The sequence below is a fragment of the Anastrepha obliqua genome, chromosome 4 (assembly GCF_027943255.1).
Source record: "Anastrepha obliqua isolate idAnaObli1 chromosome 4, idAnaObli1_1.0, whole genome shotgun sequence".
NCBI classification, from domain to species: Eukaryota; Metazoa; Arthropoda; class Insecta; order Diptera; family Tephritidae; genus Anastrepha; species Anastrepha obliqua.
Window position 1 is genome coordinate 76,942,284 of NC_072895.1, and position 20,083 is coordinate 76,962,366.

The 20,083-nt window shown below is 36.3% G+C and overlaps 1 protein-coding gene across 3 annotated transcripts in view; it reads right to left on the reverse strand.

The window, feature by feature from the left end:
• Positions 1-2,179: 2,179 nt before the first annotated feature.
• LOC129243842 (nephrin) overlaps positions 2,180-20,083 on the reverse strand; it is a 131,834-nt gene continuing 113,930 nt past the window's right edge. For 2 of the 3 annotated variants that reach the window (XM_054881192.1, XM_054881190.1), the window contains 5 exons: positions 17,376-17,522; positions 12,615-12,763; positions 8,251-8,362; positions 6,828-7,015; positions 2,180-5,208 (listed from right to left, as the gene is read on the reverse strand). In XM_054881192.1, the coding sequence (XP_054737167.1) occupies positions 4,618-5,208; positions 6,828-7,015; positions 8,251-8,362; positions 12,615-12,763; positions 17,376-17,522 (1,187 nt within the window). In that variant the 3' untranslated portion in view covers positions 2,180-4,617. The remainder of the gene's footprint in view (positions 5,209-6,827; positions 7,016-8,250; positions 8,363-12,614; positions 12,764-17,375; positions 17,523-20,083) is intronic. The other variant, XM_054881191.1, reaches the window with a different exon arrangement.

Genomic DNA, 20,083 nt, shown 5'->3' on the forward strand with positions numbered 1-20,083 from the left:
CATTTCAGACTAGATTTGAGCCGGTCTTTAGTAGGCAGCTAAATTTATCAAATTGTCACTTTTACTGCGGTCATGACGGTCACAATCGTCATTCTGCATCCGTTTTGCTTTAACCCTTTCAATACTAACGGGACATATACGTCCCAAATGAGTGTTTTCGTTTTACTAAATGCCAAATATTTCTTTGCATCGCTGTGTATTTTCTTCCCATCAGTTTTTTACGAGATATACCATCGATTATGCTCCGTATGACCCTTTATACTTTGTATTTTTCTCTACACATGTTTTGCAGTCGTAGTTAAATCGTAGCACGTGCTAGGTCAGTAAGTGGAAAAACGACAATTATATAGCGTTTTTCAATAGGTGCGCTTCAACTTTTTTCCGATAGGGAGGGCGAAGGACGCAATATTTTTTATTTTTCGCTTGTCATTTGTAAACTTCATTAGTATACATTTCATCATGGAACGCTACACACTTGAGCAACGATTGCAAATCGTGCAAATTTTTTATGAAAATAATCGTTCTGTTGCTGCTACTTTAAGAGCATTACGGCCAAAAAATCATCTTCAGTGATGAAGCTCACTTTTGGCTCAATGGCTTTGTCAACAAGCAAAATATGCGTTACTGGGCAGAAAGCAATCCACACGTGATTCATGAGGCACCGTTGCATCCCGAAAAAATCACTGTTTGGTGCGGTTTACATGCCGGCGGCGTAATTGGCCCATATTTTTTCGTTGACGAGAACGATCGCCACGTTACTGTGAATGGAAATCGATACCGCGACATGATAAACGATTATTTTTGCCCGCAATTGAATGGTATCGACTTAGACGACATGTGGTTTCAACAGGACGGGGCCACAAACCACACAGCACACGCTACAATTGATTTGTTGAAGAGTAAGTTCGATGAGCGCATTATTTCCAGAAATGGACCGGTCGAATGGCCGCCGCGCTCGTGTGATTTGACGCCTCTAGACTATTTTCTTTGGGGTTATGTGAAGTCATTGGTCTACAGTAACAAGCCGGCGACGATTTGTGAGCTCAGAGCCAATATTGAACACGAAATTGCTGGAATTTCGGCCGATTTATGCAAAAGAGTGGTCGAAAATTGGGTTCAACGATTGGACTTCGTAAAACGTGCACGCGGTGGTCATGCAAAAGAAATCGAATTTCATACTTAAATGTATATGTTCAAACTCGATAATAAAAAAAAAATTAGTTAAAAAAGTCAAACCGTTTGTGATTTATACAAAAAAAAAGTTGAAGCGCTCTTACTGAAAAACGCTTTAGATCTGCTGAGTGTTCATTGCGGGTGGGACAATGTTTTCCCAGGACATTTTCTCAATTCCTAGAAATAACTTCTTTATTTATACAAGAGGACATACTATTAAGATCACTAGTAATAACTTTTCATGGTTAAATATTTTTTCCCCTTAAAAAAAATCCGTATTGAAAGGGTTAAGTCAACTTTTCTGCAGAACAATCTTAAGCTTGCTACCAGAATTAAGCTATATATGATAAGATATTTCATCTGTTACATATGTATATTTAAGTATTTATATAAACGTTTTTTGTTTATAATAAAAAATACTTTAATGGGAGTTTATAAATTAAATGCATTCATTTTGTTTAATATCAATGACTTCAACAATATTTAATTACACAATATTCAAGCTTATAATAGATTTGCGAAAGACTGTTCCACGAAAGGTCAGACTCAACGTGCACACATATTAGTACGCTAGTTTGTAAATGGTACCGATATTGCCCGCTCATGGGCTGGTAGAATTTGTCTGAATACACTGATTTTAAGAGTATGTACATATGTATGCACTTTAATAATTCAGAAAGAATAGCTAACATAATCAATGTACACACATATGCACATACATATGCATGGATATATCTTCTGTGTGAAGAACTTTTTTGGCTAACTTTATTTTTACAGAGAGCTTTCTATGTATGTAGAAATTCCAGTCCAAATTCATAAAAAATTGACTTCTTTAATTTTCCTAGGATTTAAATTAACTTGAAATTAAACTATGATCATATTTAAAAAATGGATGCGCAATCATTCGATTTAGAATAAGTTAATGTTATTAATTATAAATGCAATTTTTCATAAATCTTATATAATTAATAAATTTGAAGGGAAATATCTATTGTACCGATTCTTAATATGTAAATATCCTAATTATTAATTAACATGATTCGATCTTTCTTTAATTCTGGCGAATTCATATTTGTAAGCTATTTATTAATGTTTTCATCTATATACTAGCTATAAAGAAATTGTACAGCATGTTTATTGTGTTATTATATATGTACATACATATGTATTAATTGTCTAGGTTTTAATAAAAATTTCTTTTGTTTCGTCAATGGAACAAAATGTTACTAAATTTCAGTCGGCTTTTGGCAAATCTTTTCTTACTCCTTTAATTGCTTCAAGTAAGCACATTTGTATATATTGTGTGTATTTAACAAGTACCTAACCGATCTTATGATTCCAGCTATTCACTGTACCTGGTGTGCATGACTGAATGTGGTAATTTTTTAATGTCTACTGTTATAAAACCTTTCAAACTTTTGAAAGAGAGAATTATGCTTCGTTTTAAACTTTGACCGAAATTTGTTTTTATAACAGAAATGCACTGATGTTTTTTTTTGTTCACAAACTTAAATATTAAATATTTAGAGTTCGATAAGAAAATTTTGTGTTAGAACATAGGAGTGGTTAACTAAAAAACGTAATATCCCGATTAAAATAAAGACTTTGGTTAACAGCATTAAGTTAAACTTAGCGTCAAAACTTTTAGAAGTTAGTTTGTGACAGGAGTACAGCAAAAATCCAATTCTATTACAACCCAAATGATTCGAGTTTGATCGGCTGAAATTGAACTTTGGAGAAGTGGGTAATGGCAATATTCCACACGTGCGTGCTTAACAAAGCTAGCTATTTTTCCAGTATGTACGTAATATCTTTGCTTTTTGTTATTTCAGAGAAATTTTCCTTCGGAAAATATTTTCGGTTTTGGGTTTTTAAGCCTTCAGAACACTTCAAAATTAAAAAAAATTACTTATATATACATACATGCATATGCGTTATGATTCAATTATTGAATGTTTGCTCACTTATGGCATTCGAGTTTTGACACTCCCTTACAAAAGTGCTCTGGACACTTCATTCAACAAATTTAAAGGTAGGCAGTTATGTATACCATAGCGTCCTGATTGAGACTATCCAACTCTTCCCCTTGTGGTTGCATCAGTTTGCACGTTACCACGAACAGCAATTACATGTTATTAAAAGTACTCTTCTTGATAATTTTTGAATTTTTAAGGCAACCTTACCTAGTAAGTACTTCCGTAACCTATGTTTGAAATGCTTTGATCTCACATTGTCAAAAAGTCTATCTTTCGCACGCATTGATCCAAAGAATTGCTCTATGATGCTCTGATTTAAGTGGTATGTCAGGATGCATTTCATGGCATAATGATCCTGGACATACAAGTGCAAACTTCTGAGCGAGTTGGTGCTTTAAAAATTTTGCTTTTCTCCACTTTTACTCAAAATTTCTAGAGTTAGCAACGCAGTATCTTGCTAAGGGAGTCGATTTGTCAAGCGGGAACGGAAATGCTGCTTACTGACCAAACCTTTTAACACTGAATCATGCAAATATATATAAATAATTAGCTTTCATACTTTCGACTTCATAGCGAAACAAAGTTTTTATATCGTTGCCGAGGAGGTTTGTGCGTTCCTACCATTCTGTTAAACACGGACTCAATGCACTAATTAGAGAAAAAGCTCGGCGAAACATTAAATAAAGGATGCTTAGAAGCTAACGTCGCGGATTCATATGGATTAATCACTCTTTAAAACAATAATATTCAATTACAAATTTCAGGAATGTACAGCGATTAGCCTTCGATAGATGTCAGATATGTAGGTGGATATAGTTCAGATATATGTAAATATAATCCGAATTCATCTCCCCAGTCATAGAAGAAAATTTGTGCACAATGTTTTAGTTGATAATAACTGTTCATATGGTAGTAATATGTATTGAGTTTAACTCCTCACAATCAACACGCGAATTTTTTAGAAAATATGTAATAAATCTTGTTTTATTTTCCATATAAATATGGTATAGCAGAAACAACAAACAGAACAACTCATACTCCAAAAACGAGAATTCTTATTTTTATTACATTTTCTATAACAAATAACCGATCGCATTTTTAAACGAACTGTAAAACTGTTAATTTGGATTCAGTGCATACATTACGATGATGGAAATTAGTTGGGCACTTGTCATACGTTTGACAATTTTAATGCAACCATATCAGCATCAGGTCGTTTAGGTTGATACGTAATAGTCTTAAATTTAAGCTTAAATTTACCCTTAATTGTAGTCTCAGTATCTTTTTCTCTTGCCTATTTAATGTATTTTCTGCAATATTTTCTCACTTTGACCTGTGCAATTGTACGAGTATTATTTGTTTGTCAATAGCGTGCACTATTGGGGCTGGCTGTAACAGCAGCGGTATCCGAAGAGGCACTAATTACCGTTAGTGCAGCTTCCATCGGTGGTCGCTTGCTCGCCTACAGCTATACCAAGTGGCCATCGGCATCGGTATAAGCCAATGTCGTGCCTGTTGTAGTATTAAATGTGCTAAGATTTGCCGGATCGTATGTTCCACTCGCAGTCATCAGTAAATTTCCACTGATGCCAGCAGATGTGGGAATATTTAGAATTTGAAGGCTACCAGAAGCTGTGGGCACACCCACACCTACAAGATTTGCACTTAAAAGCTGTTGCTGAGGTTTAGTCCTATTTGGATCCTTCAGAATGCTCTGAGGTTGTTTAGAGGTACAGCTTGGGATAGTTGACATCATGCTTCCATTGCCTGTTATGCTTGTGGTTTGAGTGGAGCATGAATTATTCGAAATATTTATTGGATGCAGTTCATGTAGAATTTGGATGTTATTTGTGCCAGGCATACTCGTACTTGTAAGTTGAGTAACGTCTGGCGGTGGCATGCCTACAACTCCACGCATAATGCCTCGACGAAGGGTACCACTACCACCGCCAACTGATCCCATCATGGCGTTACCACTAATAATAGATGCTTGAGATATAGGTTGAAGATGCGTCATGGGAAGTGGAGGAGTTGCAAAATCCATTTGTGGAGAATAATCCTGCAAAACAAAAAGAACAACAAAATATTAGTTTTATTTAGGTTTAATTCGATTGTAAGCGTGCATGTATTTTCACGTGACATCGATTTATCGATATGCTCAGCATAAAATAGTTAATAACTATTACAAATGACGCATACGTGGAGCATATTCCCATTGGTTAACAAAAAATATATTTTTCTACTTTATTCCTTTTAGCAAAATTTAAAATTTAAGACATTTAAAAAGATCTTAATGCCAATATTTTTCAAACAAATATTCTGAAATCCGACATCGCCACTTTAATTGAAATTTTTCAAAATGCAATTCCATCATCTCATTGTTGAATGAGAAGAACATAGGTATGTATGTGCGTATGACACACATTATGAAATAGAGAAAAAATAAAACAAAGATGGCGGACGAAATTGATGGTGAATAAAGAACACCATATTGACATTGACGCCAGTCTTGTTTATTTTGGACTTCACCTTGTATGTATGTATATAGAAATGCTTGCTTTGGATTGTAATATTCAGATTTTATGTATGGTAATGTTTTTAAAAGTATAGAATTTTTACAAGCTTTCAATACTTACCTTCTGCTCAAATATGAACGAGACTTTATCAATACAACGGTCCGCGGATGACATGGCAAAAATAAATTTTTTGTGTTTTGGTAGGACTGTTATAAGCTTACATGTCAAATTTCAGCGTGATATGTCACATAGTTTGTTTTCTGTGCTACTGTAAACAAGTCAAGCTCGAGTGTGTTCTTCGAATTCTCTTTTATGACTTCAATTGCCTCAAAATGTTTTCCACGGAGCGGCAACTTGAGCTTGGGAAACAGGAAAAAGTCACATGGAGCCATATCAGGCGAATACGGTGCTTGCGGAATGATATTAACATTATTTTTGTTCAAATAATCGCGAACAAGACGTGATGTGTGAACTGGTGCATTATCGTGGTGCAAGAACCATGACTTGTTGTCCCACAATTCCTTCCTTTTAAGACGAATGTTCTCGCGCAAACGCTTTAAAACATCTAAATAATATTCAGCGTTAACCGATTTTGCGATTTGTGCGATTTTCAAGTACAATTTCATTTACTTTTCCGATGTTTTCGTCGTTTACTGATGTTGCTGGACGACGTTCATGAGGCAAGTTTTCAACCGATGTACGGCCCTCTTTGAACGATTTGTACTACTGGGAAAACACGTGCACGCGATAGAGCAGAGTCCCCATGGGTTGTCTGCAACATTTTTAAGGCGTCTGACGCCGAAATTTTGTTGGAATAAGAAAATTTCAAACAAATTCTTTGTTCAACTTGAATTTCCATCGTTAAATTCGAAGGACACACTCGAGCTTGACTTGTTTACAGTAGCACAGAAAACAAACTATGTGACATATCACGCTGAAATTTGCCATGTAAGCTTATAACAGTCCTACCAAAAAACAAAAAATTTATTTTTGCCATATGTCATCCGCGGACCGTTTTATTAATAACGTCTCGTTCATATTTGAGCAGAAGTTATATTATGCTCGTATATACCAATATCGTAACAATCGTTTTGACATAAAGGAGGAGCATATAAATTATTTAATTATTGATAAGGTACTTGCATCTACTTTAGATACTCACCATAGGCGGGTACGAAAGATATCTGTCACTATTCATATTATAATATGAACCATCAGGCGGCGGCGCTGGCGAAGGGGACGGAATATACACTCCTTTGTTGATGAGAATTTGATCATCGTGAGCTCGGTGATCTAATATATTTGTAACATTACTGTGGTGACGCGGATGTGGTAAAGTTCGTGCATTAACTGTAAGATATGTAATTTTAAGATTAAAGCTTATTTGCAGTTTACGTTATTATGGTAGTAACTGTATATTAAGATGCAAGTTTTAGACTACTCTTCGTTTCTATGATTTCCTATTTTGAGCTGTAAATAATTTTAACAAAACCTTAACTCCTACCTAGGAAGACCTCAAGCTTTATATTTGCATGGAAAAGAAGAAATATATAAAGGCCAATCAAAATAAGCAACAGGAAAACTATATATGTAGATTAGTAAAGAACAAGGAGTTTCTGGAAGTTTTTAAAAATGATCTGGGAATCCGTGTGAATATTCAGCTCTTCGAAAAACGAGTTTTAATGTACTACCTCTTTGGACTCAGAAGAAAATTAGACGGGCCTAGATATAATTGGTTAAAAGGTTAATTCCTATTTTCGTGGATCTGTTCAAGAACCACTTGTATAACCTAACCTAAATTGTATAGATTATATCTAAATAATTAAAATACAAAACCAAATATTTTTTTTAATTTACAGCTTAAAAAGAAAACGGACATATTTAATAGTAATTATTGTTATTATTTAAATCTTTATTATAAGTTCAAACAAAATATAGAGAAGAACTAGCTGCTATGGGCATCGGTTTTCTATAATAAAACAGTAATAGCTTAAGCGATTCCAACAAGCCCACTACTCTTTTCATACTCGTACTAACCGACTAATTAATTAGAAAGAGTAAGTGATGTGAGTCCTTCCCAAATTCGAGTTTCTCCTCCTTACTTTACACTTGTGCATGTAGATGCTACTGTTGGTTACTATATATACAAGGCATTTCACTACCATTAGCGGCGACTTTTTCCTACTCTTAGTCGAGCTTTCCAATAAAAAATTTCGTGTTTATCAAGTCAAGAGAGTCCGTGGAGCGTTGTAGGGATAGAGCAGAGACTTATATTGTTTTTCTGGCGGCACGTAAAGTTCTGGGACACTTTGATAAACCAGTCGTCTCTCACAGACTTGGTGGCTAACATTCAAAGCGTGACATAAAGTCATATAAAGCCATTTGAACGACAGAATTATTTTCATAAGATGCAATTAAGATAGTCAAACACGATATTATTTATAAACTCGAAGTTTTAAAAATTTGCAAATTATTCAAGCTAACTATATAATAGATGTTTTTACTTTTGCCCTTTAGTTGAAAAAGTTCCTACCCATAAATTACTTGAAATGACTTGGTTTTGAAAAAGCAACTTGAGTACTTACCTATGTTGTTCGGATATACAATGGGCATGGTACCATCTTTTTGATAACGAGGAGGCGGCATATCTGTACTTTCGACCAAATACGTTGAAGCTGCTTTCTTACGGGCTTCATCCTGCCAATAAGCATATAAGAAATCAGTATGTACGAGTATATAGTGGAATTAAGATAAATTTTGAAGTTGAGATTAATTGCAGTATTACTAAATTTTGATGAAAAGACTAAAGTCAGGTATACAGTGGCTCACAGCTTATTTCAACCAGCACCCTGAAAAAAGTTTGTCTTCCTATAAAATCTAAACTAAAAGCGATATAGAAAAAATTTAAATGCAAGTAGTTAATGTAATGTTTCAAAATAAAAAATATGAATTCATTTATTTTTTAAATGTATTTATAACATTTTCAGAACTTAAAAACTAAAAAATCAACCAAAAAGAAGGTCACAGCTTATTTCAACCAGCTAGAAAATTACACTATTTAAACTAATATATGAAAAAATTTTTAAATATTAATATTTGGTGTGACCACCTTTTTGGTCAACTACCATTTTGAGCCTTTTTGGCATCGATTCGACCAACTTTTGGGTCACTTGTGGCGTTATCTTCTCCCATTCCTCGGTTAATGCCGTTTTAAGGTCCGATTTATTCGAAATTTTCCTTTTTCGGATGTTTGTATCCAAAATGGCCCACAAATTTTCAATAACATTCATGTCTGGTGACTGGGCTGGTGGATGGACAACATGAGGACAGTTCCAGATGAGCCACGTCTGCACAATGCCCGCCTTATGCTTCGGGTCATTATCTTGGTAGAACCTAAAGACGTCCGCAATACCAAGTTTTTCTGCGCTTTGAAGCAAATTGGCCTTCAATATCTCGAGATAAGCAGTTTTATCCATAGTCGTTTCAATAAATTGGAGGTTTCCGACGCCGGCTGCCGACATACAGGCCCATACCATAACGCTGCCACCGCCATGCTTTACTGTGGCCTTTAAATTTTTAGCTTGCAGTTCAGTATTGGGCTTACGCCACACATAAGAAGCTCCATCTGATCCGAAAATATTAAATTTCGACTCATCACAGAATAACACTGTATTCCAATAGGCATTGTCCTTGTGCAAATTGTCCTGGGCAAACTTCAGGCGACACTTCCTATTTTTGTCACTTATAAATGGTTTCTTGCGCGCTACTCTGCCATTGAAGTCATGCTCCCGAAGCACCCGGCGAATCGTTTCTGGGTGGCATGACTTGCCCAGCTCTTCCTCAACTTCATTGGCCACTTTTGGAGCCGATAATCTTGGGTTTGCCTTGATTTTGCGAACAATATAGCGCTCGTCTGATGAATTAAAAATTTTGTTGGGAGCACTTCTACCCTTGTCATGGGTTCTATTTTCGCGAACAAATCGGTAAATGATGCTTTGGACTGTGGAATCACTAAGTCCAACCATCTCCCCAATTTTCCTGCGGGAATGACCAGATTTATAGTGGCTGAGGACAAGCTCTCGCTGCTCGATGGTTGTGCGTGGTCCCATTTTGCGTAATGAATTTTTGTGCAAGATCTACTCTCAAAATTCATTAGAAATATATTCTAAAATTCTAAGAATAGAGCGACTAAAGCGTAGAAAAACAAACTACCGTTGCAAAGTAAAATAACGTATCATTGCTCAGCTGCCAAAGTATGTGGTTGAAATAAGCTGTGGCATTCTTTTTGGTTGATTTTTTAGTTTTTAAGTTCTAAAAACGTAATAAATACATTTAAAAAAATAAATGAATTCATATTTTTTATTTTGAAACATTATATTAACTACTTGCATTTAAATTTTTTTGATATCGCTTTTAGTTTAGATTTTATAGGAAGACAAACTTTTTTCAGGGTGCTGGTTGAAATAAGCTGTGAGCCACTGTATATTTGAGACTTGGCTAATTTTATTCCTTAATACAAACAGTGCGGGCAACCACGGTGCATTTTTATCCTGGGACATGTTTCTGGTAGAGCGTAGAGATACTGTATAATCAAATAAAAACTGTATTTTCAACTACACTGTGCAATAACCGAAGCCATTGCAAACATTTCCTGAAAATGTACCTATGTAACTGCAAAAGTTAATTCGAGTATCTTTTATGGCCTACTAAATTTGTATGTCCCGGCCTAAGTTGTACCGCAAAGCAAAAAGTGGAAATAATTTCTTAAAATACAATGTATGTCTGGACGAAATGAAGGGGTAAGAAGTATACTATTGTGGGCAAAAAGTAAGGCGAATTCGGTTGTAAAATGAAAAATCTTTATTTATTCTTGTAAATCAATTTCATCCCCTCTCGATGAAATACACTTATGCCAACGATTTTTTCAATCCCCGAAACATGCCAAATAGGCCATTTCCGGTATAGCCATCAGGACCTTCTTCGATTCAGCTTTTATCTCCTCAATCGACTCGAAACGCGTTCCCCGGAGTGGTCTCTTGAGTTTTGGGAATACGGTGTTTGCGGAACGATATGCGTGGAATTTTTGGCGAAATGGTCACGAAGAACGAGTGCAGTGTGAGACGGTACATTATCGTGATGCAAAAACCAAGAGTTGTTGGCCCATAATTCTGGTCTTTTTAGACGAATTGCTTCACGTAAACGACGCATAACGCGCAAATAATATTCCTTATTAACAGTTTGGCCAGGTGGAAGGAATTCATAGTGCACCACACCACGAAAATCGAAAAAAACTGTCATCATGACCTTTATTTTTGAACGACTTTGACGTGCTCCTTTCAGTCTGGCCTCGCCTTTAGCACGATATTCGCTTGATTGGTCGGTTGTTTCAGGGTCGTAAGCATAAATCCAAGTCTCATCTCCCGTAATGATGCATTTGAGCTTGTCCTGATAGTCTGAAAGCGTTGTTTCACACACATCAACGTGACGACTTTTTTCCAAGAAATTGAGAGTTTTCGAAACCAAACGAGATTTGACTTTTCGTAGGCCCAAATGGTCTTTCAAAATGGTTTTCACAGATCCTTCTGAAATTCCGATCATATCAGTAAGGTCTTTAACAGTCAACCGACGATTTTTGAGCACTAACTCGATGGTCGTCCGGAGCGCTCCAAGTCATCAACACGTTCTCGACCCTCTTTGAAGTCTTTGTACCACTTATAAACATTTTTCTGCGACATGGTCGAATCACCAAATGCCTTCTGCAATATGCTAAAAGTTTCCGCATTCGAAATTTCATTCCGCAAACAAAATTTGATGGCACTTCTCTGCTCAATCAAATCAGACATTGTAAAAATCGAAAAATGCACTCTTGGTCGTTTAGTAAACACAAGCGTAAATATATTACTGATAATAACATTCACATGAAATTTGGCCCAGATGTTATTAACAGTGCTGCCAACTCATGAAAAAAATAACAAGAGCGAAATTTTAATCCCGCGAAGTTTGACAAATAAATTCCCATTACTTTTTGCCCATAGTAGTTCCATTAGATTCCACCTAAAAGATTCGTTGTGATCGTTATTTCAGAAAACCCCTCAAAAAGCTATCCTGGAAAGTCGTTAGGGGATTAAGATATTCAAGAATATTATTCTTTGGAAGATCTTACTAAGAGTCTTCTCACCCAAAATCTTTATATTATATATATATGTATATAATTGGCGCGTACACCCTTTTTGGGTGTTTGGCCGAGCTCCTCCTCCTATTTGTGGTGTGCGTCTTGATGTTGTTCCACAAATGGAGGGACCTACAGTTTCAAGCCGACTCCGAACGGCAGTTATTTTTATGAGGAGCTTTTTCATGGCAGAAATACACTCGGAGGTTTGCCATTGCCTGCCGAGGGGCGACCGCTATTAGAAAAATGTTTTTCTTAATTTTGGTGTTTCACCGAGATTCGAACCGACGTTCTCTCTGTGAATAGCGAATGGTAGTCACGCACCAACCCATTCGGCTACGGCGGCCGCCTTTATATTAGTAACGTATAAATCCTTGGAAAAGCTAAACAACACTACAAATTAAACTACTCACTAAAGAACTATGACAAACATTAGATAACTTATTTATGTTGCACACCATTTTTCAAATATTATTTACATAAATGCTAATCGCGAACAGACAAACCGCAATAAATTTCTAACTTTTCATTGAACAAGCGAAAAGTAAATAAAAAAAATTATACAGTTAATTGATAGTTATCAGATTTGTTCTTTTAATTTTTTAAGTCTGCCTTGAAAGTCAGTTGGATGCATTTTGAAATAAAAGTAAAAAACAAAAGTTCCTCAGGAACAAGAAGTCAACGATAGCCTCGGTAATTCACTAAAATTCAAGTTCCTGATTTTGTAAAAATTATAAAATCTAGTATACATATTTTCTCATGACTTAATCAGATACTTACAGTGTATTCCGCTTGGCTTCCTTCATTTGAGTACGATTCACTTTTCTCTGAAACACTAGACAAAGTCTCGCCTGTGACGGTATCGTTATAGGAGCTCGGCGCATACATTTCTATTGTTGCTGTTTTGCCTGGTTGATTATCACTCTCAGCTGCTTGTACAAAAGTAATCATATTTGGAATTAAATTACATACGTATTATTATTGAGAATAAGATTAAATAATTTGTTATAAATGGCTACAGTTTATAAACAATATTCTATGAATAGTACGTAAAAAGTACATACATTCATATAAATAAAGGAAAAAAAAACTTGTTAAACTAAAAAATATTAAGGAGAGATCCGTTTCCCTAAAAATGCTCTTGCCAAACTCAAATAGCATTAAAATAGCTGATTTAAGACATCTGCCACTAAATTAAAAGCGTTTTTTATTTGTGGTCCTAAATGTATAAAGAAAAAAGGTATGGAAGACTTCCTTGCAAGCGTGGAGAATAAGGAAGCGTTTCAAAATAATGAATTACCTGAGGTATTTACAGGGGTGTCATATTATTGTATTTCGCACATTTTAAAGGAGTAACAATATAATTTAGATTTGATCTTAAAAACTTTTCGACATAACACCCTGAGAACCACTTAAGAGTGTGTTGGGAGCTGCTGGGTTCAAAAAGTGAATTTCAGTGGACTAAACAAATGAACAATATTCTAGTAAAACAAATTAGATATGGTAACTATTTGCACGCCCCCGTCTATGCCATTGCTACTCAAAAGTCACGAGTAAGTACAGTAAAGCTAGATATACACGAGGCAACCGTTGAAGCAACGTGTTGCAGCAATGTGTTGCCTTTGTTTAAGAAACACGTTGCGAGCGTTGCTTCAATCTCAGTATTGTGTATAACTGTGGTGCAGGAAAGGTACAAGCGGAAGATACGTAAAATTAAATTTTTTAAATGATCGACGAAATGCGTAAAATTACTTCTCTTATTATAATTGACGAACTTTTGTACGAAAATGAGGAAGAAAAGATGCAACAAAAGAAAGGAAAGAAAATTTGGTCCAAAAATTGGCTTTTAAAAAAAAATCGAATTGTTCGTATGCTTTTTTTCTAAAATTTTTATTTTTATATTTTTCACTACTTATATCCCACAGCTCTCTCAAATTTTTATATTCGTTAATAAAATTAACATAATTTTCATTGTTTTCAATTATTTTACTCCGCACTAACCTTCTTCTTCGCTTGTTTTCAACGAACTGAACGAGTAAAAGCAGTAAACAATGATACACACGAAGCAACGTTTGCAGCAACCTATCCCAAAAATCAAATTTATTTGATATTTCAGGCAACGGTTGCAGCAACACGAAAATCAATTGGCAACACAGCTACACACGAGGCAACGGTTGCTTCAACATGGCCGTGTTGCTACAACGGTTGCCTGGTGTGTATTTAACTTAACAATTTTCAAAAATTCAAAGGAATAGTACGCATTACGTTATAGGAGTTCGGCGATAAGAAACAGAGGAGTGCGCTTTCACAATAACAATGACAGACGAAGTCATTGCTCACAAACTGAGACAATAAACATACCGGTTACAATAACATACATACATGTGCATAGTTGTTTCCTAAATAATTTTGGTATATGGTGTGGTGTGATATATAGTGCTACTACTTTTTTGCTTAAATTAAAATTTTAATGTAAGGTTTTTATAATATAAAATGTATTCTGTTATTCGCAGTACGACTCGATTTTATAATTACATTAAAGTCGAATATGAATAACTAAAATATACGACTAAATTAGTCGCTAATGCCAAATAAATCAATAATACCTCAGTTAGTTGTCTCGGTAAAAGATTTCGGATCAAAAATCACTGTACCATCTGTAATACAAATTTACAGTCTGTCTAATGGAAGTGTAACCGCCATAAGGTAGAGACTATTTGACCAATTCGACTCTAAAAACTGCATTGTGTGGGCTTAAAATATATAGTCATCACCATAATTTATATTTAATAAAGTATGTGGTCACCACCATTTGCTATAATGGCTTCAAATCTTCGCTGGTTCCATGTTAGAGCGCTGTTAACTGCTTGGAATTTAAATCGAATAGATCTGCGCCAAGAACCTTTGGGTCTTCCTTAACCCCGTAAGCCTTGAGGATTTCACCTTAGTGCCATCCTACTAAAAGAATATTCGGGTTTCCGGAGGGTGTGTTCTAGTCATATCCACTTTCTTTCTCTAATTTCAATACTGATGGATTTTGCTTACATCGCTTGATAAGTTCTTCGTTGAAGATCCAATTTCCGGCTACTGGATTCGCAATATTGTATGCAGCCGTCTGTTTACAAAGATCTCCAGTTTTTCCCGATGTTTCTTTGGATGCCAACCATATTTCACCGCTGTAGAGCAGCACATATTTGACATTGGTTTTTGTCGTCAATTGTTTCGAATACAAAATGCATTTTAGGCTATAATCGATACTTTAAAGGTATCTTTCTTCTGCGAAAACCACCCGTTTGTGAATTTTTGTACAAGTAATTTTCGTTAGCGGCTGCCGTAGCCGAATGGATTGGTGCGCGACTACCATTCGGAATTCAGAGAGAACGTAGGTTCGAATCTCGGTAAAAGACCAAAATGAAAAAAAGTTTCTTCTAATAGCAGTCGCCTCACGGCAGGAAATGGCAAACCTCCGAGTGTATTGCTGCCGTGAAAAAGCTCCTGATAAAAAATATCTGCCGTTCGGAGTCGGCTTCAACTATCGACACGCACGCCACAAATAGGAGGAGAAGCACGGCCAAACACTCAAAAAAGGTGTATGTGCCTATGCCTATATGTATAAGTTCCGATCAGGCATTCGTAAAAATTTGTATTAAACTTTTTCCTTTACAGATTTTTAGAGCAGCGTTTCTGCAAATACAATCGCGACCACCTAAGTTATGTTGCGATATCTGTAAATAAATTGTTTTTAAAAGTTTTGCAGGTGTTCATAGATGCCGAGGCGCAGCGTTCCAATACCTACACCTACAAGAACCAGTATACGCACTTTACATATGTAAACACACTTAAGTTGTAATTATACTTAGTATTGCCATAAGTTCTGTTACAAGTAAAGTCCGTTATAGATATGTAATTATAATATAATACTATTTTTTAATGAAATTATTTTTATTTAATCATGCAAATCAAAACAATTTCATTCGAAATTGTCACCATTTCCTTTTACACAAGCGAATTTGTAAGTTAACTATTTCTAAGCCCTTTGTTTTCGGGTTTTTGAAAATTGCGCAATTGCAGCGTTCCAACTCCTGTACGAATTAGTGCAATCACCTTGTGCCTACAAGTACGAGTGTAAGAATTCTAAAAGATGCAAAGAAATTTCTCAATGTAATTTATTTCGCTATATTAAAAAGCAGTACATTATATACTCATTTTTTTTTTCCATGAGCTTCGCCCACAGCAAGTAGCTCGTCATCAGTCCAACCAACTGCCTGCAGTCCCTTCTGCTTAATGAGTAACATCAGTTTAGTCCATATGCAGCCTCTCTCAGCCTACCAAGCTCACTTACGGGTTGTAGCAATCCAACGTAGACCCCAGAACCGGAGCTGTGCTCGGTCTGCAGAATTCCCTAAAAGAAGCCCTTTTCGAATCCCGAATTAGCTCTTTGTAGTTCCTCTGAACAAGACGGTATTGCTCCCAGTCCTCAGAAAGATTAGTCTTAAAGGGCCGGTTTAGAAGTTTTCTCGACTCACGCCTCAATGTGTGGAGCTCTCGGATCCACCACGGAACGGGAGTCCGATCAAGGAGAGGTCGAATTGGTCAGACTCACTGAAAACATTCAACTAAGGCAGCGCTGAGTTTTTCAACTGCCACCTCAATGTTCTTTCCGAACATGACATCAACACTGACCTCAACCATTCGCACCACAAGAGAAGCCCCTTCCTTTTCTTCCCGGTTGCTAACCTTGGTGTGCGAGGAGACTCGCCAAAGCCTCGTGTTGATGCCCGGATTCCGGAGACAGATCGGGATCTGGAATCCAACAGATGGCCTTCTTGAGGGATATGCTCTCTTCGCGTTATTGACATACTAATTTTGTGGGAAATGGCTACACAATTGTATAGAGCTCAGTAGATTATTGAACTATATTGTGAAAATTGTATCACAACTCGCCCTGAAAATGTATTTTATAATCGAAATCGAAGAATCGAAAAATTGTCATTTAATTCCGATATAAATAGCTTTATGATAATTTTATGTTTTATGTTTTCCTATTTGCTATTGGTTCTTGCCCCAACAGCAAAAATTTAAATTTATGGCTGAATCCTAGCATTAGATTTTATTAGCCGAACTTTAATTTTTTTTTTTTTTTGACGTTGTTGTTGGAATTATCGATCAAAGCTAGAATTTTAAATTTTTCTTCACTATGCAAAGATATTCTTGACAAACTGTTTATGTATTGTAAAAATTTTAGCGAAAATCTATTTTACTAGGTCTAACGCAAATATTATATATATTAATATATCCAATCCTCTAAATGCTCAACGGCAATTTGTTTGTAATTACGCCACTTTTTTGCTACATCTGCGACTTTGTACGAGGGAAAATCTTAAACGTCACTTAAAAAAAACAATGCGCCTTATATTTTGAAGTCAGTGCTCACTTTTATGGAAAATATGTACGCCGCAAAAAGCCAGTTAGATGTACATACATATGTATATATTTCAAATCAACTCCAATAAAATTAAAAATATAGAAAATAAAACAAACCTTTCTTCCGACGATTATGTACAAAAAACCAAGCGACTAAAGCAGCGTTGACCACCAAAAAACCAAATGCTGCCATGCAAATTCCAAGTATTACCAGATTGGGAGTACTTGAGTCCTCAGTTAGCTCTTCCGTCGATATATCCAATCCTTGTACACAAACAAAAGCACATAAGAAATAAAAGCAACCAAAATCCAAAACGTCGTCAAAGTATACGTATACATATGAAAAGAAAAATAAAAAATATTTTTTATAAAAACATGCATACATAAATTATAAAAAATAAGTTGAATGCTTTTGTTTAATTTTGGTCGGACATTTATAAAGTCAATTTAAACTAATTTTATTAAAAGTTCCACGCATCTGACAAATATAATTTTTGGATTATACCATCTCCAACCTCTATTTGCAAAAGGTATTTACATACTTGTATATACGAGTATGTAAGTATATATATATGTGTAATAGTCTGAAACATAAATATATTAAGTCGAAAGTAACAATAACAATTCTATTACTGTACTGCGGTCACTTAAACCTTGGTGGCACATATTATACATATGACTAATCAGAGTGCTACCGGGATCGATACCGAGAGCTAAGAAAGGAAGAGAGACGTATTCTCCGAAAGAAGAAACGAGAGGCCAAAATATGTGAGTGTGAGGAGCTTGAGATAGAAACAACGCCCGAAAATTCTACCAGAAAGTTCGGCTGGTTACAGAAGGTTTTAAGACCGGGGGGTTTTCCTGTAAGAACAAAGACTGCGATCAATGACATCCAGAGCACACTTAAATTATGGAGGGAAAACTTCTCGAACTTGTTAAATAGTAATAGTTGCGCATGTCACAGAGAATGTGAAGATCCAAATACCCCAATCGATGACGACGGAATTGTCTTTCCACTACCCGACCATGACGAGGTGAGAATAGCGATTACGCGGCTAAAGCATTACAAAGCCGCGGGCGCCAACGGACTGCCGGCTGAGCGGCGAGGAGCTGGTAAGGTGCATGCATCAGCTACTATGCAAAATATGGATACATATTTGAAAGCATACCTGCCGATTGGAATTTAAGTGTGCTCTGCCCAATCCATAAGAAGGGTGATCCTGCAATCTGTGCCCGTTACCGTGGGGTTAGTCTTCTAAATATCACCTATAAGGTTCTAGCCAGCGTGAAAGGCCGAAGTCCACCGTCAACCAACTGATTGGACTTTATCAGCGTGGCTTTAGACCTGGAAAGTCTACCATTGACCAAATATTCACAATATGCAAGGTGACGTTGCGCAATACGAACAGCACCGTCAGAATTGGGAAGGACCTCTTCAAGCCGTTTGATACCAAACGAGGTTTCAGACAGGGTGACTCGCTGTCGTGTGACGTCTTTAACCTGATGTTGGAGAGCATCGTACGAGCCGCAGAACTTAATCGCTCAGGCACAATTTTTTATAATATAAGAGCGTACAATTGTTGGCGTATGCCGATGATATTGACGTCATCGGCCTTAACAGCCGCGCTGTTAGTTCGGTCTTCTCCAAACTGGATAAAGAGGCAAAGAATGGGTTTGGTGGTAAACGAGGACACAACGAAGTACCTGCTGTCATCAAACAAACAGTCGGCGCACTCGCGTATCGGCACCCACGTCACTGTAGACAGTTATAATTTCGAGGTTGTAAAAGACTTCGTTTATTTAGGAACTAACATTTACACCGATAACAATGTCGGCCTTGAAATCCAACGAAGAGTCTCTCTTGTGAACAGGAGCTACTTTGGACAAAGTAGGAAATTGAATAATAAAGTCCTCTCTCGACGAACAAAATTAACATTCTACAAGGCTTTCACCATGCCCGTTCTAACGTATGGCGCAGAAGGGTGGACGATGTCAACATCCGATGAAGCGACTCTTGGAGTGTTTGAGAGAAAGATTCTGCGCAAGACTTTTGTACCTTTGCACGTTGGCAACGGCGAATATCGCAGGCTGTATGAGCTTTACCACGACATACACATAGCGCACCGAATAAAGATACAGCAGTTACGTTGGCTGGGTCATGTCGTCTGAATGGATACAAACGCTCCGGGTCTGAAAGTATTCAATGTGGTACCAGCTGGTGGTAGCAGAGATAGACCTCCTCTGTGTTGGAAAGATCAGGGGAGAAAGACTTGGCTTCACTTGGTGTGTCCAACTGGCGCCGGTTAGCACGAGAAAGAAACGACTGGCGCGCTTTAAGAAGAAGGAGAGAGGGTTCAACAGTTGAATCAAAATGATGATGACACTCATTACTGTAGAAAGCCAACCTCTTCATTAATTATTGCTATAGTTACTTAAATTCTCCATTTAATATTTCTTTCAGCTCGACATAGTTTTCATTTCATTTGAAGAAGATTTCATTAAATGTGAAAATACTACATATCCTAAGTCCTACCATAAGTTTTGTTACAAGTTAATTCCGTTATAGATATGAAATTATAGTACTTTTTTAATGAAATTAGTTTTATTTAATCATGCAAATATTAAAAAAAATAGTAATAATTTTTATTCGGAACTATCAACATTTGTTTTTACACAAGCCTTCAAACGATTAGGTCATTCAGTTATTGCAGCGCGCACAGTTTTCATGCATATGGACGTCGCTGCTCGAACCGAAGATTATTTGAGACTCTCAAAATTTCTATGAGGTCTTTGACAAGCCATGTTCTCCAATTCTGAACACAAAC